At 53.5% G+C, this 24,125-nt stretch overlaps 2 protein-coding genes across 3 annotated transcripts in view; both read right to left on the reverse strand.

The window, feature by feature from the left end:
- LOC122381490 (RNA-binding motif, single-stranded-interacting protein 3-like) overlaps positions 1-14,600 on the reverse strand; it is a 41,490-nt gene extending 26,890 nt beyond the window's left edge. The window contains exon 1 of the mRNA XM_043365717.1: positions 14,390-14,600. Within this exon, the coding sequence (XP_043221652.1) occupies positions 14,390-14,518 (129 nt within the window). The 5' untranslated portion in view covers positions 14,519-14,600. The remainder of the gene's footprint in view (positions 1-14,389) is intronic.
- A 4,601-nt stretch (positions 14,601-19,201) lies between these two features.
- On the reverse strand, positions 19,202-20,653 carry LOC122381491 (cuticle protein 19.8-like). Of its 2 annotated transcripts, XM_043365719.1 has the most exons (2): positions 19,974-20,653; positions 19,202-19,943 (listed from the first exon to the last, which is right to left on the reverse strand). In XM_043365719.1, the coding sequence occupies exons 1-2, from the start codon at positions 20,624-20,626 to the stop codon at positions 19,610-19,612; spliced, it is 987 nt and encodes a 328-aa protein (XP_043221654.1). In that variant the 5' UTR covers positions 20,627-20,653; the 3' UTR covers positions 19,202-19,609. The 2 variants fall into 2 exon arrangements, with proteins under 2 accessions (XP_043221654.1, XP_043221653.1); XM_043365718.1 differs by having other exon boundaries at positions 19,202-20,653.
- Between the last annotated feature and the right edge of the window lie 3,472 nt (positions 20,654-24,125).

Genomic DNA, 24,125 nt, shown 5'->3' on the forward strand with positions numbered 1-24,125 from the left:
GGCCGGACCTGGCCGCTGGCCGCTGCCCTGGGTACGGGCGGCCGTCACGCGCCCGCCGACGGTGAACCTGACACCGCAGGGGAATGGGGTCGGTGAACTGACGCCGCAGGGGAGGGGGCGGAGGGCACGCCCGGCCATTGTTCGGGATTAAGAGGCTGGGTCAGTCGGGAGTCAGGGCTGAGACTGGAAGGTGTTGTTGAGCGTGCTGTGGTGTGGCCGAGATGGTGCAGAAGACCGTGCTTTGTCTGACTTTGTAAGCTTGGAATACTCACTTTTTTCTTGAGACCTTTGAATTTGCCGTGTGGACGAACTGTGGTGATCAGAGACAACTCTTACAAGCTATTTCGGCACCTAATATCATGGCCAGTTTTGATGTCAAATTAATTCCGGAATTCGACGGCTCCGGTGACGTGCTCGACTGGCTGGAGAAGGTCGAGCTAGTGTGCGGGCTGCAGGAGCCGCCAGTGAGGCAGACACTGGTGATACCGCTGCGGCTGACAGGAGGAGCATCTGCTGTGTATCGGCAGCTGGTGGAGGCTGACAGGAAGGACGTGGTGAAGCTCAAGGATGCGCTGAAGCGTGCGTTTGCGGTGGATAAATATGCTGCGTATGAGCAGTTCAGCACCCGCCGTCTCCGCCCCGGGGAAACAGTTGATGTTTTCTTGGCGGAGCTGCAGCAGCTTGCGACGCTGTTCGGAGGAATGTCGGACGAGGGCCTGGGGTGTGCCTTTGTGGCAGGTCTGCCGGACTCTACCAGGCAGATACTGCGAGCCGGAGCGCGCATGGAGTCGTTAAAGCTCTCGGAGGTGGTGGACAGGGCCCGCGCCATCTTGCGAGAGGAGAACGGCGCATCGGAGGTGGCAGCCGCGCTGGTCAAAGAGTCACCAGGCGGTCGGGATCGCGGCCGAACCGTTAGTAGCGGCAGGAGAGAGCGCGGACCTTGCTTTACGTGCGGCCGCCTGGGGCATCTCGCCCGTGAATGTTCGGCCCGCACTGGCCCCCGCGAAATCCGGTGTTTCCGGTGCGACAAGATTGGTCACATCGCAGCTCGGTGTCCGGAAAACGCAGAGAGAGAGGAGGATCGTGTGCCGGCCTCCTCTCGGGATTAAGATGGAGCGGCGCACTACCAACGAGACACCTGAATGTGAACGGGGTGTTGTGTGAGGTGTTGATCGACACGGGATGTACCAGAACGGTGGTTCATTCATCGCTCTGCGCCGAGTGGAAGAGGCGTTCTGTGTCCATGGTGACAGTTAGTGGTCAGAGACTAGACTGTGCGGGCACGGCTGAAACCGATGTTGGGGTACCTGGGGGTGATGCTGTGGTGCTTGATGCGTTGGTTGTAGCGGTGAAGCCGCTGGGTTTCGGTGCAATTTTAGGAATGGATGGTGTGAAAGCTCTTGGGGGTGTGACCGTGCGTTCTTCTACTGATGTGCGATTTGCAGGCGAGGGAGACGTGTGCGCCGGAGCAGGAGGCTCCGTGGATCTAGCGGTGGAAAAGGAGGACTTTCGAGTCGTGTTCGATGCGAGGGAAAGGCGCTGGACTGTCGAGTGGAAGTGGTCGGGAAAGAAACCGCCAGATCAACTGAAAAACGGAGTGAGCGAGTACCATGTGACGGATGAAGCGAGAGAGGACTATGAGAGAGAGCTGGAGACGTGGATCGAGAACGGGTGGCTGCTGGAGTACGACGAAGAAAAGCACGGCTCTCCCAAAGGGTTGATACCGTTAATGGCGGTGGTTCAAGAGAACAAGGCGAAAGTGCGGCCGGTCCTTGACTTCCGGGAAATGAACACTCACGTCGACACGTTCACGGCGGACGTTGACGTGTGCAGTGAAAAACTTCGTGAATGGCGCCGGACGGGTGAGAAAGTGGCACTCCTGGATCTGAAGAAGGCGTACCTTCAGATACATGTGGAGGAGTCACTGTGGCCCTATCAGACAATCGAGTTCAAAAACAAAAGGTACTGTCTGACGAGACTTGGGTATGGTCTTAATGTGGCACCCCGAGTCATGAAGACAGTTCTGGAGACAGTGGCGAAGCAGGACAAGAATGTGGAGAAGGCAGTATCGTCGTATGTCGATGACGTTCTGGTCAACGAGGAGGTAATGTCGGCCGAGAAGGTGGCCGAGCACCTTCAAGCCTTCGGTCTCGAGTGTAAGGACCCCGCTCGCGCACAGGAAGGCGCTCGGATTCTCGGCCTCCGAGTCTGGGGGGAGCAAGGCGCACTCATGTGGAAGAGAGACAACGATGTCCGAGAAGCTGCCGGACCGGTGACAAAGCGGAAAGTGTTCTCCCTCTGCGGGCAGCTGACGGGACACCTTCCAGTGTGCGGCTGGCTACGGCCGGCGACCTCGCTCCTCAAACGACGTGCGAACAGAGCAGCAAGTGGCTGGGACGACGAGATTGACGACCCGGACGTGGAGCGTCTAATGGACGAAATTGTGAAGCGGGTCAGAGCAGAGGATCCTGCCAGGGGACGGTGGGATGTGAAGGGCGACAGAATCACAGTGTGGACGGATGCCAGTGCTCTGGCCATGGGAGTAGTTGTTGAAGTGGGTGACGAAGTAGTGGAAGACGGGAGCTGGCTTCGCCCCGACAATGGAGTACAACACATCAACATGGCAGAGCTAGACGCGGCCCTGAAAGGCGTGAACATGGCCATCCTGTGGGGCGCGGAAAAAGTCCGGTTGATGACTGACTCACGGACGGTGTACCACTGGATGACCGACCTCCTCAGTGGCAGGGCCCGACTGAAGACGAAAGCTGCCTCTGAAATGTTGATAAGAAGAAGGCTAAGCACCCTCAGGATGCTCGTGGACGAGTACGAGCTGGACGTGAATGTTCAGTGTGTCTCGTCGGCTGAGAACAAAGCGGACGCACTGACGAGAGTGCCGGACGCCTGGCAACGGGTGCTTATGTGCAAAGAGGAGGCTGCAGCATGCGCTGTGGGAGACGGAGACGACCCCGACAGGCTGGTGAAAGAGGTGACCCAAATTCACCACGCTTCTGGTCATCCTGGTGTCCGGAGGACGCTATACTTCGCTAGGAGGGCGAACAAGCTCGCTACGAGACGACTTGCGCAGGCCGTGGTGTCGGCCTGCCAGACGTGCAGGTCTGTTGATCCCGCTCCTGAAAAGTGGCGCGAAGGCCGCCTGGAGGTCGACACCACGTGGGACAGAGTCGCCGTCGACGTGACTCACCATCATGGGTGTCTGTACCTAACGGTGGTGGATTGCGGCCCATCCAGGTTTGCGATCTGGCGTCTCCTGCGGTACGAGACCGCCGCATGCGTCATTGCGGAGCTGGCGGCGATATTCTGCGAGCGGGGACCGCCGGCAGAAATGCTGCTGGACAATGCCACCACCTTCCACAGCAGAGCGTTTAGAGCTTTCGCCAACGACTGGAACGTCGCAGTACGATACAGGGCGGCGCATGTGCCGTCAGGGAACGGAGTCGTCGAAAGGAACCATCGCTCCGTAAAGGTGATTGCGACGAGAGCGAAATGTGGGGTGGCAGAGGCAGTATACAGGTACAATACAACGCCGAAGGACGATGTCACTGAAGCTACGACACCTGCTGGTATGGTGTATCGGTACGACGTCCGAGTGAAAGACGTCGACCCCGTTCCGACAGTGAGGAACGATGGACAGCGGGACAGCCGCTACCACGTCGGAGATGCTGTCTGGGTGAAATCACCGAGAGCACGCTGTGACGAGCAGTATGGCAGGGGAGTGGTGACTGGTGTGGTGTCACCGCAAACTGTCGAAGTTGACGGTGTACCAAGGCATGTCCGTCATCTGCGTCCGCGTGCAGACGAGGCAGAGCAACCAGTTTCCGCAGAGGCAGAGCAACCAGTTTCTGGGGATAGGAGCCCTGCTTTGTACGGTGTCCCATCGACCGGCATGACCGAGACGACCAGCAAGACCAACAGGAGGAAGCTGCGAGTGACACAGAGGCTGGGCCGAGGCGAGGTACGCGGGCTCGGCCTGTCACGCAGTTGTACGGAGACCCCGTGCCGAGCGATGTCTTAGATACCTACGTGTGAGCGTTGTTAGCGTGTGATGTGAGCACTAGCGTCTGTTGGTTGCGATCAGGATCGGGGGGGAGTGTAGTGAAATGTAGTGGCGCAGCGGAGCGGGCGCTGGCTGGCCGGACCTGGCCGCTGGCCGCTGCCCTGGGTACGGGCGGCCGTCACGCGCCCGCCGACGGTGAACCTGACACCGCAGGGGAATGGGGTCGGTGAACTGACGCCGCAGGGGAGGGGGCGGAGGGCACGCCCGGCCATTGTTCGGGATTAAGAGGCTGGGTCAGTCGGGAGTCAGGGCTGAGACTGGAAGGTGTTGTTGAGCGTGCTGTGGTGTGGCCGAGATGGTGCAGAAGACCGTGCTTTGTCTGACTTTGTAAGCTTGGAATACTCACTTTTTTCTTGAGACCTTTGAATTTGCCGTGTGGACGAACTGTGGTGATCAGAGACAACTCTTACAGAAGGCTGTCGAGAAGACATTTTATGACGGATGAGACGTAAGTGGACGGCATTGGATGTCAAAGGATACGGATACAGATAAAGAAGACATCATGACCTGTAAAAAGCGCACTGTGTGGGTCCAGAAAAGACAAAATGGGACACATGCGACGGGATAGAATGTTTGAGAAAGGGTGGAACGGGAACAGGATGGAACCGCATGGATCAGAAGCAGCGCTGGTAAGAACAATGCGAAAGCGGACCAATGTGACACGGACCAGCTCCGGATCGGCCCAGCAGTCGGCGCATGACACTGCAGTACCTACACAGCACGAAATGACGCGACACGGCCGCACGCGACACGGCCGCACGCGACACGGCCGCACGCGACACGGATCTTCTCCGAACGGCAGGCGCCACTGGCACACCAGGGGCTCTCGATGACCTCGTCACTGCAAAGTCGCGGCTCGGAATGTCCTGCGCATGTGACCGACAAGCCAAACACAGCTGCGTTGTGTAAGCGCGTGACCGCGATTTAATTGCGCTGGCTGGATATCAGACAAGCGTGAAGTGTATTACACCTAGGACCGCCGCTAAGAATTTTCTTGGTTTCATAATACGCTCACAAAGTTGTTCGCACAAGTTTTCAGCACGCTATAAATTTCGGTATCTGAAGTACGTTATAGACTTTTTTCGCCAGCGCAGTGGCACGCCATTTGGACGCGAATGTCATCATTTTGTTACTTTATTGGGGCAAAGACTAGAGACTTATTCGTTTTATTACTTTAAACATGCACCCAATTTAAACCCATTCCAATACCCTATCAATTTACGTAACAGTAACCGCTGATTTCCAATTTTCATGGCATTTCATGAGACCCTGTCCCCAAGTCCTTCACCCAAACCCGTTCACAACACTTCAGAACCGATACGCCGCCGCCGCTGGGGCGAGACGAGCCTCGAAACAGGGGTCACACGACCTTTGACACTCTACAGACCCGTCCCCACCCCCGCCATCTCCCCTTGTGTCCCCCCTGCCCTTTCGCCCACCCCCGCTCCCAGGGGGACCGACACTGATTTGTTTGCCCACAGTCCCGACAAGCCGCGGAGAAGGTTCGCAGAAGTGTTTTCAATGGCGTGGCCGGCTCACCGCCGCGGTTTGTCGTCTCGTTTCGGGCACCGGTTTTTACGCAGCTGGGCGGACAGGGCGGAACGCACACAGACGGCAGTTTGGACTATGAGGCTGAGAGGTGTTCAGAGTTGACTTATTTCTGAATCATTTGATGGGTGCAGTTAAAATGGCCGCTAGTTAATTAGCTGCTCTGGAATCAATCGATGATTATCATATAGAATAAGTATCAGTACGATATGGAGCTATACTAATTCAGGTGGTAATTCACCGACTAGTTTCGGCATAGCCGTGCAGCTGATATTTGTTTAGCTTTGAATGTAAGCATTAACTTTATGCGTCAGTTATTCTGAAACACAGTGGAAACATACTGCGCGGTTTTGAACACACAGCAGCAACCCATGCTGGTAGTCGGCAGTCGGCACTAACCGAGCACTATGAGCAGCGGGGGAGGGGGGAGGGAGGGACGGAAGCGGCGGAGGAAGGGGAGTGGGGAGTGGGGGAGGCGGATCCGTCGTTCCTCGGATGCAGCCGCACGTGCTGGCTGACTCGTGTTTCCATCAGAAACCGCCTCTCAGCCGGACGTCTCTCTCCTCTCTCCTCTCCCCTCTCTCCCATTAGAGGACGACGTCAGAGAGACGAAAGGCTGGCTGGGGGATTTTGGGACGGTGACCACTGGCGGTCCCAGGGGGGGGGGGGCACGGGGGCCATGGCCCCCCTTTGGTGCTGAAAGGTGGGGCCATACTATCTTTTGGCCCCACCTTTCAGATCGAACAAAAGTCCTAGAAAAGCTTTTCGTATGATTCATTTTCTTTCTTGCGCCATCAAAGGACGTAAATTTCACTCATGAGTGGGCTCAGTTTCGCATTCTGTCAATTTGGCGGTCAGCGTCACTGGCACCGGTTCACGAGTATGGCCGGATCTTATATGGAATATCAGCGTGGGTTTACTTGAGGCTCTCGTAGGCCCAGCAATGGCTGGCATGAGACCCCCTTCGGCAGTGGTGGGTGGGCCCTGCTAAAGGAGATTGGCTCTAAGACACTAAAGTAAGACCTCATGGGTTGGTGCTGTGCACATCAGAAGCCCGGTGGTGACGCCGTATGCCGGCTTGGTTTCTTAACCTTCGCACGACCAGGCCATTTCTCATAACACGAACGACCAGGGGAAGGTCGTAGAGCTTAGCGGAAAAAAAAACAACGGATTGCTCTCAACGAGATCTCGCGATTGGTGGTATATTTTTTGGTCCTAGGTCAACATTTGACCTACTTATGACCGGTCAAAGGTCAAATTTTCCGAAAAAAAAATCAAACTTTTTCAACTTTGCGCAACGATTGCGGCAAAACGGTGGGAGATATCGACTTGAAACCTTCACTATCGTGTTCCGTGATCAATTCTCTATCGTTTGGTATGTATTTCGTTTCCCTAGCTTTAAAAATGGCGCGTTGGGAGCGCCGGAAGTCGGCAAGGTCACAGTCGGCGGCAGAAATTCGAAAAATCAAAAATTTAAATTTTTGAAATCTGATTGTATTTTTGGATTTGGGAGGTCCATTTGCTCCCTATAGAAGCTAATATTGCTGCATATTCCCATTGAGGTGACAAGAATTAGCAAAATAGTGGTTCGGGCGCTTTTCAAAAATAGTACCGGACGCTGTTCCTCTTGTGACGTCATAGCTCCGTGACCTGACCTGACCCGGTCAATTTTCTTGCACCACACGATAGCCAATGCTTGCCCCAACATGCATGGAAAGTTTCATCATGATCCATCAAACAATGTGGGTATCACCGGCAGAAAACCTAGGGATTCGGCGCACACGTTTGGTAACTGTCGGCCGGAGGCTGTACCTCTTATGACGTCATAACTCCGTGACCTGACATGACCCGATCAATTTTTTTCGGCAAAAGATGCGCAAGGGTTGCCCCAGAGGGTATTGAAAATTTCAGCCCGCTACGACAAGCCGTTTAGCGTGCACTTCGAAAAAAACCTCAGGGGGGGTTGATACAACCCCCCCTAGGCGTTCTAGGGTTAAGGATTAGCTTGGGAACTCCGGGGCCTGCATAGAGTTTGCATGAGCTAGTATGTACCTAATATCAGAGGCATGACTGTAATGTGTACACAGTGGCGGTCGCGGGGGGGGGGCATCAGGGCCATGCCCCCCAAAGGTCAATAAAGGGGGCCATCATATCATTTGCCCCCCCCCCAACCTCAAACAACCAATGGGCCCCCATATAGGTGTATGGGGCCCTGGCAATTATTCGATCGTCACTAGGCTAAAAAAATCCACGCCCAGCTATTAATATAGCTCCCACACCGGTCTTTGAGCGTCCTACACTAACCTCTGAGGGAACTTCAGTGGCGGTCAAGCGCCCACGTTGACCGCTAAGAGCCTACATCAGCCTCTGAGACCCCACATCTGGCCTATGAGGGCCCCTAACCGGCCTCAGGGGTCCCAACCGGCGTCTGAGGGTCTCACACCGGTCTCTGGTGGCCTTATTTCTGTCTGTGGTGTCCCAAGACGAACCTTTAGGTGCCAATGAGGGCCCCGCACTGGCTGCTGAAGACCCGATGCCGGCCTCTAAAGGGCCTGCATTGGCCTCTGAGGAGGGCCCATCTTAGCCTTTGAGGGCCCTCTGCTGGCCTCTGGGGTCCAACGACGGCTCATACCGGTCTTTTAGGGCCCCACGCTGACCTCTGAGGGCCCATGTTGGCCTGTAATGACCCACATTAGCCTCTGAGAGCCCAACTCGGTCACTGATTGTCTCAAACTACTGGCCTTTGTAGTTTGCAGGCCCTGTACTGGTCTCTGAGGGCCCTAAACTGGCCTCTACGTGAAAACATACATGGGTGGGTTTCTGAAGATCAGAGGGCTCACGCAGTCTCCGGCACAGCCTTACGTTGGTCCTGATCGAGATAACTTTACGTCCTGATGGTCCCGCGCAGATTCCCTCATATTTCGACGTCGGGACCCCATGAGCCGGTGTGGGTCCTGGGGCTGGCAGAGACTGATGAAGTCCTTAGGGCTCAGGGCCAGTCTTTAGCAGTAAGACTAAGCAGGTTGAGTGAGCCCCAATATGTAGAGCCGTTGCGAAGCCCGCAGGAGTCGCGCGCGGCCCTCAGATGCCAATTTTGAAAGCTCGGAACCTGTGGGTGGGGGGTCTCCAGAGGTCGGTGTACCTACTCTCTCCCGCCACCATACAACTAGGTATGTTACCTATATCATATATGGGTAAATGTCATAGTCTGAAAATGCTCTCTGGGTTTCACATGCTTGTTCAAAGCAAGAGGTATCTGTACTTTCAGCAGCATGTACTTTTCCGAATTGTTTTATAGTGGTAAGGTCATGAATCCGCGTGCCTGACCTTCCAGTATACCTATGCTACACCGATCCGTCGTCATGGTGCAGTGGGCCGACCGGTGGAAGCACCGTGGGACGGGAAATGGAACTGGTGATTTTGCCTTAAATTGAGCTTAAAGATTTCACGCAAGAATCAGATGGATGAAGCATAAGTAATGCCAACTGCGCGGCACCTCGTGGACGTAAAAAAATTAGCCGATCACCCCCGCCCCCCCCCCCCCCCCTCCCTCCCGGTGACGGATAAATGTTATGTCCCGCGAGTATGACTTTGCCCCCCCCCCCCTTTTGCTAGCGGCTGCGACCGCCAGTGTCAGTGGCACCTAGAAAGTGACAATGGTTGGACGTCGGAGAATGAAAAAATCATATTATTGTATGTCAAGATATCAACAGTGCATTGCCGTTACCACTGTTGCTGCACTTGCCACGTTTACCGCTATTGCAAAGTCAGATGTACTTCACACAACAGTCTGTCATTGCGACGCACCATCGCGGCAATTTTAGAACTGCATGAACAGTCAACAGAGGAGCGCCAGTGAGCTGACCAGAAGTGCATGACGTTTGCCATTCGCCCCGGTCTGGTTTCCGACTCCAAAGGCCGTTCCCCGGCCCGCGCAAGTCTTATCTTATCGCAAATCCAGAGATCAGTGCCGACCGACCAGCCGGCCGGCCGGTCGGAGGGAGGGAGGGGGGAGGAACGAACGGGAGGGAGCGAGAGGGGGGACAAGAGTCAACACTCGACAGCGGGGCCGTGGGGAGGGGGGAGGGGTCATTTGAAAACGATCACCGTATCGGTGAGTCAGTGACCCGACTGACTCAGAGTCACGGGAGAGCCACCGACGTCTGACAGATAGGCACCAGTGACCCGTCTGACTCAGTGGGCAGTTACCTACAGTCGCGGCAGAAACGCTACGCACGCATATACGCAGTCATGTGCTGGAAACATGGGACACCGGAATGGGCACAAGAGAGACGATTATCAACCGCGACAAGCGTAGGCTCATCGAAAAATGCACATGCCGCTTCCCTCCTCACCGTGAAAATAAACGTCTTAAATTATCACATCGCAACTTTGTTTTGTCATGTCAATAGCGATACAAGCTCTGAATTCATTGTTCATCAGGAGCATAGGGACCCTCCCACCTTAACATTAGTTTTGAGTTGAGATAGCCAAATTGGTGGCCATGGCCTGAAAATACCGGTTTGGGCATTCACAACATCGAAAAATGCTTTAATTCGGAGATATGGAATTTCAAACTTGCAGTTTTCGGATTCTAAGGGGCTAATGCATTGGTATGCCCCCTTAGAATTTGTGACGTCAGCGGAGATCTAACGATTCTTAAATCTTTTACTAAAACGTTTGGCAGCACGCGGTGGTATATGCTGCTTTGCGCGCAACAAATGCCGCACTTTCAAATAAAGTCGCTAGGAACAGCGGAGATCCCCAAAAGTAAACAAAAGTAAAAGTCTAATATCTTGAAAACCGGTGAATATTTTTCGATGAAATTTGGTGTAGATATTCATTTTTGCTCTTTCTGAACCGAGCGACATCACTTTCATGCCAATTCATTAACTTTTTTGAAGGTGGGAGGGTCCCTTTAAGACTAGAGTCCCCATGCAATGGATTATGGGACAAATGTTTTACGAACCCATCAAAAAGATTTTACAGGGTATAATCTTACATGATCAGCTGTGGATCCACCCATTGGCACAAAAAAGAGCATAACTGAGCACGCGTAAAAGCATAAGCGACGGCCAGACACAACCTTCACTGAGGTCGTGAGTTTCAATCACGACCGACGCGCGACACGAATCTCATTAGCCTACCCCAACTCAGACAACGCCTTCATGACAAACGACCAAAGGACGCGACAAACATCTTGTCGCTTTTTAGGCAGCGCTTCCAGTGTTTATGCTAAATTCACGGACTTTGTGAATATCTCAGCGGTCGCAGTTTGGGCACAAAAATCGCGAAACTCATTCACTGTTTTGCTGAGTCAAGTAACAAAGCGACGGTAGCCAGGGTCAACTGGGTGCTTAGCAACTGTCTGGATCCGACTGTCGATCGACTCACGTCTTGTGTATAGCTGACAGATTTCGTCATTTATTGATGACATCATTGTTTTGCCACGACAATTTCATATAAAACGTAATGACATCTACTCGAGGAGCTGCATAATAGCACGACGTAAGTAATCCATCCCATCGGTTGTCGCAGGCCTCAATCAGAAGAGAGCGTCTAAAAAAGTCCATTCTTTTGAGATATTTCTCTTATTTGTTAAGTTCCGCCAAACGACAAATATTTCCACTGGAACATTCGCAAGACTGGGAGTAATTTTCGGTGAGACCAAAGACCGCAATGCCGTAATCTGAACAAATTTGTCAAATGGCCTGTCAAAGTACTGGTCAATGTCCCTGTGATTTAATAAGGTGTATGATATGTTTGCAAACAAGATACGTCAGCAGATGACAACATCGGAATGTTCCGATCAGGCATATCATGCGATATTGCTGATAACGTGCATGCATGTGGGCTTGTTTGATTTTTAAACGTCCGGAACATCCCATAAAGCATCATGAGGGGATATCAAAAAGTGTTGCAAAGTCCTCAGAAACTTTGTAGGCTTGTTCGTACAAAAGTCTAAATTTATAAATGTTGTCAGCCTCTGGATGGGCCGGCATGACCCCGTCCCCAGGTCATCTGAACAGCCTGCAGCCAAGCCCAGGGTCCGGGGGGATGGGGTGGAGGTTTACGACTCTCCGCTGCCTCCCGCAGCAGGTACAGGTGCCGGGACCAGCTGCGATCAACACTGCACGGACGGAGCGGCGCCGGTTGCCGACGGGCACCGGAGGCCACGGGTCACCACGGTACGCCGCCGGCAGCCGAAAGACGCTTGTAATCCACAAGTTTACCAGTGTAATCTACGGAAGGAGAAGCTTGTAATCTGGCACTCCACTAGACATTCGAGAGAGCTTGAGCGTTAGCGCAACGTCATCTTCAGATAGCCACCGCAACTTCTTATTATACTGCTCAGAGGACTGAGTGAAACGAGCGCTTAGCTGTCGTCGCCCACCAATCTCAGAACCGAGAACTTTCAAAACGTGAAAAACACCAAGAGGAGCTCAGATACGCCATCTGGAATAAACGGGCCGTCGGGCAGGCCAACACAGCAGAGCTGATCATGCTCGCCGGCAGGATTGCAGACTTTTATCACTCAGCACAAGGACGACCATTGACCGTTCTAGAATTCCACCTATCCGAGGCTATCCATTACCAATTGAAACAAGTAACATAGACGACCAGCAGATAAAAGGAGGCCGAAAAGCTCACTCGATGAAATCAGACTGCCATGATATTGATCTGATCATCTTACAGCATGGCAAATGGAGGTTATATAACCCAACTGAAAATAAATATCGACTGAACTCAGAGGCAGAATTCCGGAGCAGCCCGGCGGCTGGCCCATCACCGAAGTAATGTCGGTTTAGTCCGTCGTCAGCTGGAAAAACTCGATGCAGCACTGCCGAGAGCACTCAACATTAGACATATGGCAAAACTGAACATTAACCATACCTACCTAGGTAAGGTGTAAGCAATAAGCATGCAAGCGGGGCTTGGATCACAAACAGATGCTACTTTTAGTTTAAGTAAGACGGTCATTTTTAAGCTGGATTAGATTAGGATGTTATCGTTATCAATTGAGATAGATCGCCAACCGTTCAAAGCGCCATAAAAAGCTGCATCATGTCGCTGTTGCTCCCTCAGCCTCTTCACAGTGAACGACTAAAGACATCGCTGATCGCACCAAATGGAAGGCTTAACCCCGACCAGAACACCGCCGGGTTTTCCCGACCGGTTTGAGCAGCTCGCAGAAGGGATCATCGGGCCAAGACGATGAATAATGGTAATAGCGATAACGATTGGATTTCAGCAACACTCAGAGCGGATCATTGGCGCTGAGCTCGTGTTATACAGCCGCGCAATATTACGGGACTAACCGGGCGGTTACCAGACTTTGTAAGGTTAGGGAGGAATCGGGTGATACCCAAACTTCACCGAAAAGATCCAGCAGTGGACCACGTAGGGACCACTGCGGGACCACGGAAGAACATGAGGGACCACAGCGGAGGGACCACGGGGACAGGGTCGTAGACAGGCTGTGTGCGACGTGCGTGAGCAATTGTAAATCGCTGACGAAGCTTGGCGTTCATCTGCCGCTGGTGACTCATATACGAGAGCCAAGGAGACATTTCTCGTGAGCAGAAATCCCTCGCACTTTCCTCTCGGCCTAGCCTGCCCTGTCGAGCGTCTGGTCACGCGAGCCATGGCGAGCTCCAGCGTGTGAGGCATTTGCAGCGATCAAAAAAGATACGGATTGTGGGCAACGTCACATTTCATCAACACTGTAGATTTTGATATCGATTGGTGACCTAAGGCCTGACTAATTTTGAAACCTCGTCCGCACCATACTTTTTTCCGCATTGTAAGTTATTGACCAAGTAAAACCCAATTGTACGTATGAGTATTTGATTGAGTATATGACGTACACCGTGGATTAAACGGTCACCGAATGTCTACAATAATGTCTGAGAGGCATGCCTTAAAAAAAAACGTATTGGATGCATACATCACAACAATACGGATCGACTTATAGAAGCGGAACCCGATTCCGATCACGTACGACCCTAACCAGAGGTCATTTCAGCTGATCTCTGAATGTCAAAGTGCAGAGCCTTTGACTTGTCTTTACGGATGGCTGCAGTGGTGTACGGCTGTCGTCGACTCAGGAGACTGTACCACAAAGTAAGATCGCGTTGGTCATGCTCATAATTAGTACCTAATCATGTTCATCATGAATGATCCCTCTTTGATTATCGCAACATCTACGTAGAGCTATGACTTTTTTTATACGATGCTGTGGTGTGGCTCATTCATATTGTGAACATGTCTATTCCAAGACCGTCTATCACTAGGGTAATTCGATTTTTGCTCAAATCAAAATCTGGTGCACGACTTTGACCTGACCGTCACTTTAGAACTTCGCGATTTTGACGACTTTTTGACGACCTTTCGAATGGTTATGCCCATTGTGTTGTCTCTCAGACAAAAGTCCGCTTGACCGTCATGAAGAGACGTGTGTGACAGAAAACATGACTAATCCGGTCCATACAGTCAACCTCTGCGTAAACATCCGTGACCGTACGCAGGCTGAACTCGAGAACGGCGACGGGAGGGGACGTCGGGCAGCGTCCCTCGCCGGCACCTAAACTCGACACGAACATTCCACGGGGCGGCTCGGTGGCAGTCAATCGTCCGTACTCCCCCTTCCCCTCGGCGGGGCCCGCACACCGCGGCACGGGGGAGCGGTCACATGATCCCGGCACCCCGATCAGCTGACTGACCCGACCTGGCGGCGCGGCGGGGCGCGGCAGCGCCGCCTCTTACCTGGATCAGGTAGCCGCCGGTGAACGCCGCAGTGTTGGGACGACCCATGGTGCCCTGTCCGGATCGGCCCGCCAGCACCACCACAGGCGACACGCGGACGGCGCCAGAGGAGCGCAGCTCACCACGCATCACCACACCGTCAGCCGCGCGGAGACGCTCTGCGGCGGCGGCGGTGCCCCGGCGCCGACCGCCCCTAGTTCGGAGGACTGCCGCCAGCGGCGCCACCGGCGGGCCCACGTGATGCCCGCCAGAGGAGGGGGCGGATGGGGCAGAGCCGGGGTGACAGGGGACCGGGCACGCCGGGCCAGAGACGGGAGAGACGTTTGGACGGGAAAGGAGAGGGGGCCGTGCCAGTCAATGATGCAGTCAAGACTCGGATAGGGCAGTCCTCCGGGATGTCCGGTTGAACCTGTCTCTCGGGTACTCCCCTCCCGACGAGAATCGAGATGGGCTCCCAGGTGCGACCGGCGCAGTTGCTGATTGACTCAGCCTTATGCTCCAATCTGTAAATCTTTTCATCCCACAGTCCCGAAATGGTCTCAACTAGGCGAGAGAACCACGCAAAGCAAAATTATCCGTAAAGATGCGGGTATAAGTGGGTATACCTTGTTTGAACATGAGATGACCTCGGGTGACCTGAAGTTCAGCAGAGGTCATCTTGACACAGGTTTTGCTGAACAATTAGCGACGTTCCAGGACTAGTGAGTGTAAGTCGTTACTTCTGGAGCTGCATCAGGTCTCAGAAAAACAGCATCCGACAGAGCTGACTGGATTTCATCCGTCCATTGCACCAGAAAAGGATAACCAACCACAGAAAAGGAGGACAAGCTATAGATCTGGCCCTGACTGGCCACCGATTTTGTTAAATATTCACTCTGGGGAGTACCTACCAATGCTATAAGAAAACGATCTTTTAATTAAATCACCGACGTCTATCCCCAGCCAGCAATTTTGCTCCGGGCCCAAGCAGGCTCAAGTGCGGATTGCCCGATATTTTAAGTCGGGCTAAAGTCGGCTAGGGCTTGGGCTAAAGTCGGCGTATGACACAAAAACGCCGACTAAAGCCCATGCTCTGCCGGAGGTATGCCCGCTCTGCGAGCTCCGGACAGCCGTAGTTTAGCCCTAGTTGAGCGACTCTTGGCGCTAGCCCGATTTAAGCCCGAGCAGTGAATCCATTTATATAATGGATGTTACTCTGGGCCCGAGCGGGCTGAACTCATGCAAGCCCACTCTGTGTGCCCTGTCTATCCCGACATAAGCCATAGAAGTGAATGGGGTTTATACATTGCAAACTACTGTGGCTTTGCTCGGGTTCGGCTCGAGTGACGGCTCCTGTTTTCTCAAGTCTCGACTTGACTTCATCTTGCTTTTGCTTCACACTGGATCAAGTAGCAAGGAGCAGCCAATGCACTTTCAGCAGGTTGTGCGGTTACAATTCATATTCAAAATTGTTACGGTCACTCATATGCTCTGTTAACCGGTCATCGAGCATTGCGAAAGGAAAGTAGTGGTTGACTTTGATTGAATGTATATTTCAAACGACTGCAGACACGTCAAATGAAACAAAAATACATGAAACAGTGGACTGCAAACTGCAGCAATAATATGGCATGAGTCATGAAAAAGCACCATCAAAACTGTAAAACAATCACAAGGCCCGCTAGCCTCCCTCCCCGTTCATAATAACTTAATAACCCTTTCATAATTCGGTTGGGTGTTACTTAGTTGAACACCCAACCGAAAGCATAAAGTAAGGACAACAAGTAATCGCTCATGAAGACATACCTAAAGCAATTAGCAAACAATCGTTTATAAAGAACCTCATTCTGGTGAATGGGAGCTTTGGAGGCGTTTAGCTCCTCGACACACACACATCTGCAGTAGATGGTCGGCCAGCTTTCGGCGCAGTTTCCATATATGTAGGTATACCTACTTAATTATAAGCAGGCAGTTTCCGCTAAACCACTTGGCGAGGGCGACTGCGGCGTCCACCCGGTCCTGGTTTGTATAACTATTCAATTTTTTGGAACCATTTGCTCTAATGGTAAGTACCTGAAAAGAGATTAATTGGTTTAATTTACATTGCATGTTTGCTTGAAAAATAACTTATTGTTGCATTAATACTGTAAAAGCACTTCTCATTGATCCGTATAAAATGTTCATTCGATTTTCAACGCGGACAGAGAATGAGGGTGCTCGGTGATAAGTAGATAAATATTTGTGTTTTGTATTTCATTTTCCTGGTTCAGAAGTGCTGGTATTTCACAAAGATATATGTAAAGGCACGGAATGCGGCTTTTCTGAGCGAGGGTATAAGTCGCCAGGCTGAACAGCTATTCAGCTTCATGTTTGATGGTGTGAAACTCAGTCAAAATCATGACGTTTACATACGATCAAGCGCACCATTCAATACACTTACCTACCGTAAAACTCCATGCCAGTCCACTTGATAAGAGCAGTGAGCACTATCCCTTCTTCGCGCTGTCACACGCGCCCAAACATCAACCACCAAATGCCCCAACGGCCAACACCGGTGTGTCGTTTCGTCGCACAGCGCACAGACTGTCACAAACGCTGCACATGATTGGCGCAGAAGTCCAGGGGCGGATCCAAGGGGGGGGGTCACATGGGTCATGGCCCCCCGCTTGAGGCCCGGGGGCCCAAAGACCTTCCAGGGGCACCACCGGCCTATCAGGGGTATCACAGTCCTGACAGGGGCACCACAGGACCGCCAGGGGCACCACAGGCCTAGCAGGGACACCACGGGCCTGGTGCCCCTGGGCCCTGACAGGACTGTAACGCCCCTGACAAGCCTGAAGTGTCCCCGGCAGGCACGTGGTGCCCCTGACAGGCCTGAGGCGCCCCTGCAAGGCCGGTGGTGCCCATGGCAGGCCTGTGGTGTCCATGGCAGGCCTGTGGTGCCCTTGCTAGGCCTCTGGTGCCCCTGACAGGCTTGTAATGCCCCTGGAAGGACTGTGGTGCCCCTGGGCCCTGACAAGCCTGAAGTGCCCTTGCTAGGCCTGTGGTGCCCCTGGCAGGCCTCTGGTGCCCCTGACAGGCTTGCGGTGCCCTTGGAAGGACTGTGGTGTCCCTGGGCCCTGACAAGCCTGAGGTGCCCCTGACAGGCCCGTGGTGCCCTTGTTAGGCCTGTGGTGCCCCTGGCAGGCCTCTGGTGCCCTTGCTAGGCCGCTGGTGCCCCTGGCAGGCCTCTGGTGCCCTTGCTAGGCCGCTGGTGCCCCTGGCAGGCCTCTGGTGCCCCTGCGCCCGGAGGGGACTGGTGCCCCTGAAAAGTCTGAAGTGCCCCTCGGCAGGCCCGTCGTGCCCCTGACAGGCCCAAGGTGCCCCTGCAAGGCCGGTGGTGCCCCTGGCAGGCCTCTGGTGCCCCTGGCAGGTCTGTGGTGCCCCTGGCAGGTCTGTGGCGCCCCTGGCAGACCTGTGTTGACTGGTGCCCCTGCTAGGTCGCTGGTGCCCCTCACAGACCTGTGGTGCCGCTGGGCCTTGACAAGCCTGAGATGCCTGGCTATGACAGGCTCGTGGTGCCCCTGATAGACCAGTGGTGCCCTTGCTAGGCCTGTAGTGCCCCTGGCAGGCCTCTGGTGCCCCTGCTACCCCTGCGCCCTGAGAGGACTATGGTGCCCCTGAAAAGCCTGAAGTGCCTCTCGACAGGCCCGTGGTGCCCCTGGGCCCTGACAGGCCCAAGTTACCCCTGCGAGGTCGGTGGTGCTCCTGGCAGGCCTCTGGTGCCCCTGGCAGGTCTGTGGTGCCCCTGGCAGGAATGTTTTGACTGGTGCCCCTGCTAGGCCGCTGGTGCCCCTCACAGGCCTGCGGTGCCCCTAGAAGGACTGTGGTGCCCCTGCCCCTAGGGGTGCTCATGGGCCCAACAGGCCCGTTGTGCCCCTGACAGGCCTGTCGTGTATACTTGCTAGACCTGTGGTGCCCCTGCTTCCTGGCAGGCCTGTGGCGCCCCTACAAGGCCGTAGGTGCCCCTGACAGGTTTGTGGTGTCCCTGGAAGGACTTTGGTGCCCCTGACAAGCCTGAAGTGTCAAGGACAGACCCTTTAGACGCCAGGGTCAAGTTCGTCGGACTGACAACGATTTGCTTACCTGATAACGTTCCTGGTAAGTACTCATTACTCAGCGTCCACAACATATATACACATAGCACATTCATATATACTTGCTTACAATTGGTAAATGTGGTTGTGGCTAAGAGGTAAGATACTGACTAAAAATAAAAAATAAACATAAAAAACTGAAAATGGGGGCACCACCAAAATGAAGTGGACGAAATCCGTTGACTGTTTTTAATTTTGGGTATAGGTAGGGGCACCACTTCGATTCATGACCCTCCCCTTGGAGTTTTCCTGGATCCGCCCCTGCGCAGAACTGCGCATGCGCGAACAGCCGAACAAGTATGGCTAAGCTCCGGCTTTACTCCAGTTAGCCGAAGGACACAGCCAGCTTGATCAGCCCGCGCTCCGCCCAAGTTAAGCCTGTTTTGGATGCGCGGGCAGATGTCGGGCTGAGCTACTGCTATCCGCACGTGGGCATAGCTGCGGCATGCCCCAGCTCAGCCCTAGTAAAAAATACATTGGTTTTAGTCAAAGTGGGCAAACCCAAGCTAAGCCCAAGCTGCCCGACGTTTGCCACAGGTCAGCCCAAGCGAATTGCTGGCTGGGTCAGTGTGGTTCCTGAACGGCGGTAAGCGACGTAACTACGGCTTTATTTATCGGGACTTCTTTCTGCTCGACAAAGTCTTCCTTATACCTACCTAGTGAAGAATCAGATACACAACACTTAAAAGACGAAACATCGCACATTGCCTGTTTTTATTTTCTATTAAAGCAAAAATATCAAAAATATTTTTTTTTTTCAAATTAATTAAAACAATGTCCATTATAAGGAACACAGTGTGCATTGCAGTTTATCAGTCACACGATGCGTGGACGATTGATGGCGAACAATGGAACTTTTCCCGGACACGCTGAAGAGATCACCAGAGTCGTTGATCTGACTACCATCTCGCGTCCTGCGGTGTAAGTGTATGTGTAGAATGTGTATCTGTGGAGTCAGCTGAGAACCCTGTCCGTCCGTCCCGCGCCGCCAGCCGTGGGGACGCGGCGGCGGCGGCGGCGGCGGCGAACACTGGCCCCCGGCTGGACTCACACATCCCTCCCGTCCTGTGACGGCGTCATCCCTCCCATCCCGGTGTGACGTCTCCTACATCAGCGGGTCGACCCGGTACGAGGTGGCGTGGCCCGGGTTGAGGATGACCTCCGTCTTCTCGGCAGCGTAACCAGCGGCGGGGGCGGCGGCGGGGGCGGGGGCGGCGGCGTACAGCAGAGCGGAGCCCGAGTACAGCGAGGGCAGCAGCACACCGCGGCGCTTCCTCAGCAGCGCCGGCTCCACCGGGTCCACGCGGTACGAGGTGGCGTGCCCCGGGTTGAGGATGACCTCCGTCTTCTCGGCGGCGTAACCAGCGGCGGGGGCGGGGGCGGCGGCGGCGTACAACAGAGCGCGCCTCTTGCGCATCCCGGGAGCGGCGCCGGGCATCTCAGAAGAGGCGCCGGGCATCATCTCGGGCATCTCGGGAGCGGCGCCGGGCATCATCTCGGGAGCGGAGTCGGGCATCTCGGGAGCTGCTGCCATCTGCTCGGCCTCCATGACCGCGGCCAGGTGGGCGGCGGTGGCGGCCTGCACCTCGGGGGTGGCCTGCACGGGCGCCGGCGGCACGCCAGTGTCCACCGGCGGCTTGCCGGTGTCGATGGGCGCCACGGGCAGCGCGTTGCTCTCCACCTGAACGCCCTCCTCGCCGGCCGTGTACTTGACGGAGATGGTCTGACCCTCGGGGTTGATGTAGCTGTAGGTGCCGGCCACGTTGCCGAACGCGTCGCGCACGGCCGCGTGACTCTGGTTGGGCTCCTCGTGGCCGAAGGTGGCCTGGCCGAGCTCGTCCTGCGTCTGGTAGCGGCGAGAGAAGGAATACGGAGCCGGCGCCGCCGCCACCGGAGAGGCGGCGTACGTCAGTGGAGCAGCGGCATACGAAGCAGCGGCGTACGGAGCAGCGGCGTACGGAGCAGCGGCATACGTCAGCGGAGCAGCGGCGTATGGAGCAGCGGCGTACGTCAGGGGCGCAGCGGAGTACGGAGAGGCGGCGTACGTCAGCGGCAAGTTGTAGTCGTAGTACGCAGCAGCGGCGGCTGCCACCAGCGCCGAGAGCACCACTAGCCGCATCATCCTGGGGCCGTGCCGAGTCGCCGGGGGACGGGAGGGAGGGAGTGTGCCCCTGCCGACGGCCCCGGCGCCTATATACCGGTCCCCGGCGCCGCGCCCAGCCCGTCCGACCACGCCCTCGACAGCTTCCCCGTGAAAAACAGCGCGGCCGGCAGTCATCGTCAGCTCGGCGGCCGGTTTGCTGAGCTTTTTGTCGGCGCTGTGCAGTCGCTGGTTGGGTGAGGCAGAGCCGCCCGCACAAATACAGACAGTTGTTTGTTCCGGCACAAGGTCGGAGCTCGGGGCGGCACCGGCATGCAGAGACGAGACCGAACAAACCGCCCGGTCGGCCGGCTGGTCGGGTTCCCCGGCGGTTGGCACCTGGGAATGTAACTAATCGCTTTCCGCTTCAGTGGGGCTATATTGATTGATAGAGCCTATTGATAATCTTGACAGCAGTTATCAATGCAATTATCCTAGTTACTTCAAACAGACACATTAGCACAAACGGGATATACACCTAGTTATATTAGTTGGGTTCTTCTGTGGCCTGTGGGTGGGAGAGGGTAGTTAACTTCGAATTTTACCTATTCTGTTGCCGATGTGGACTCTGTAGTAAGTAAGCAGAACAGAAGAACAGAAGAAACAGAAGAGCCGAGCATGCCGCACTGAAACCAAGTAGGTAGCGTTGCTTTATGTAGTGTAATAAATCTGGTACACATAGATATAACGGAATACTAAAGTAAATAGGTAGGGTAGACCGGGGCAAGTCGCCCCGCCGAGGTAAAACGCCTCACCGATGTTTCTCGGAACTGGCAAGGTTCTGGAGAAACATCATCTCTTCTATAAAACGTGCACTATATGATCATTATATGAGCAGACTGGAAAGAAATTGTGATGACTCTTTAGGAAGATATAGCCAAAAATGTGTTTTTGGAGTGATTTTTATGTTTTGTTGTCAGCTTATGCATCATGGCGTTCTTTTATGGTCAACATCAGGTCAACGACTTTTATGTATTTTGAACAACTTTATCTAACGCTTATAATGCCGGCTTGGTTCGTGTTGAATTATGCCTTGCTGGAGTGCAAGGCGTTGTTCTCTGACCGAACTACGTGATGGGGTAAAACGCCCCAGTAGGTCGCGGGGCAAAACGCCCCATGGGGCGTTTTACCTCATGTGTTGTTCGGAATTACCCACTTCCTAATGTTCGGTAGCTGGCTAACAGTAAGTTTCTATGCATTTATATGTACTTTTCTCAGCAACTGGATGGCGAAGGAAGTATTTTGTTAACATTTCCATTGCAATAATTTATTATTTAGCCTTATGAGGCAGGTGAAAAACCTGCTCATACAATAGTGTTTTAGCTGAACACCTGATAGGGTGGAAGCAGCTAACTTCAGTGCCGTGCTTCCCAAGGTCTAACAGACCTCTCATATAAGATATAAGTCAACTAGCATGTTTAATCTTTAATCTAGAGTATGGGGCTTCTTGCCCCAGGCCGTGGGGCGTTTTGCCCTGGGGTTGGGGCAAAATGCCCCATTTGCAGTTGCTTCACAAATCACTTCCTAGCTAGTAGTCCGATCATAAGTGAATGAATTTTAGGGGTGAAATTTAAAGTAAAATGTCCAAAGAACGCATTGAGCACAAATTTAGCCTTCCAGGTGATGTGGGACAAAAGTTGTGTAGCAAAATAAATTATCTGGGGCGTCTTGCCCCAGGCTACCCTACGGTGAAAGCACGATCCTGCCTTTTCGATACATCTCCAAGAATCGCTGCGCCGATCCTCACCAAACTTTCAGTGCCCTCCCAGGCATCAACCCATTGTGACCAAAATAAAATTGCAAAGGCTATGATAGGTTGGCCGTTAATGACGTCGCAGTGACGTCACGTTCTGCCGTTTTCGACCCAAAAAAAGGTTTCGCGGGAAGAGCTGTCAGGCCTATAGCTTTGAAGATACAGTAAACGTTAATGGCATAAAAGTTGTAGAATTATCAGGGCTACTAAACTGCTTTCCCAAAATTTTGAAATTTTAGAATTTTGACCCCCAAAAATATTTTTGTACCTAATATGATAGCCAAAAATCCAAAAAGCTTTCCGATTTCCGGGAAAATCGGATTACATGTGATAGCCCCTAGCAACTCCTATTCGCATACAAAATTTTAGATCCATATCTCTTTTTTATCAAGTTATAGGAAAAAACTGCTCAACTTTGATGACGTCAAATTTTCAAACTCAATTTTTAGCAATGCTAGACCACGTAGCGCAAAACAAAGACCACCATTAGACTCGCCGTGATGAGCTGCATCGAATCAATAGGTATCCATTTTATGCTAAACTATCAACTTTGAATTTTGACCTTTTTGACCTGACATTGACCTGACCTCCACAAAGAAATGACCTAAACCGTTCCTGATGGTCTTGTAACCAGCACCGTTGATTTGGAAATGAAAAATTGGCCACAAAACATGCATCGCACAGCCCTATTAAAATTAGGTTCATGTGCTGACCCTTGGTGACCTGACCTGTGACCTGACCTGGTATTATCAGTGATCTCTTATAGCAGCATATGTACCAGGCAACTGACGCCCTATCGCTGATTTACAATAAAACTAGAAGACCCGTGAACGGCAAAACATTGTATCTTTGACCTGACCTGTGACGTCATCGGTGACCCGGAGGTCAACGAAATTAGAGTTCTCACTTCTCTTCACAAATCTGATAGGGCTTTCGAACGCCCCTTGAATTTGGCGGATCCGTCAAGTAGTTTTAGGTTTCGGAGATACGAGGGGAGGGCAAAAATGCCCCCCCCCCCCCACCACCACCACCAGCACCACCACCACCACCAACACCACCACCACCACCACCAGTCACCATGCACCAGGTCGCGTCAAAACAGACCCCACCAGGGCGCCGGTTATGACTCCCACTGTTCACTTCCTCTGTACTCTGTACCTTCCCGGTACCTGTATCCAAATATCGTATTATCGCATACATCATGCATCGCTTATCATATAAAAGTTTAGGATGCATTACCATAGTTTTTTTTTAGTATTTCGAAACTCCAGCCCTTCTCAAAAGAATCGCGTAATCGTAACATAATCGATAGCAAAATTAATAACCTAAGCAGGGTTGCGGAGTCGGAGTCGGAGTCAGTCGGAGTCGACAGTTCTGCCCGGAGTCGGGTCGGAGTCGGCCGAAAATCCATAGACTCCGCAGCCCTGCACCTAAGGATGTTCCGGGCTGGCCGTTAGTGGTAGCTGCAGTGTGATCTAACTGCTCCCGACCGGCTGATGATAGAATGACGCCGGCTGAGCGCGGTCTTTCTAAGCCGAGATGTCGTCACTGAGATCGCTGGCGACTGCAGCGGGGCACTGCCACGGGACGGACGGGTGACTGGGGGGGGGGGGGGGGGCGGGGGCTGTTTGTGGAATGTACGACCGCCAGCGCCGTCCGAGGCTGGCACGGCGTCACGTTACGCCCAGCAGTGTCACGTTACGGCGTCACTGACCAGCGAATGACCCG

The sequence above is a fragment of the Amphibalanus amphitrite genome, unplaced genomic scaffold, assembly GCF_019059575.1.
Source record: "Amphibalanus amphitrite isolate SeventyFive unplaced genomic scaffold, NRLGWU_Aamphi_draft 000121F_arrow, whole genome shotgun sequence".
NCBI lineage: Eukaryota > Metazoa > Arthropoda > Thecostraca > Balanomorpha > Balanidae > Amphibalanus > Amphibalanus amphitrite.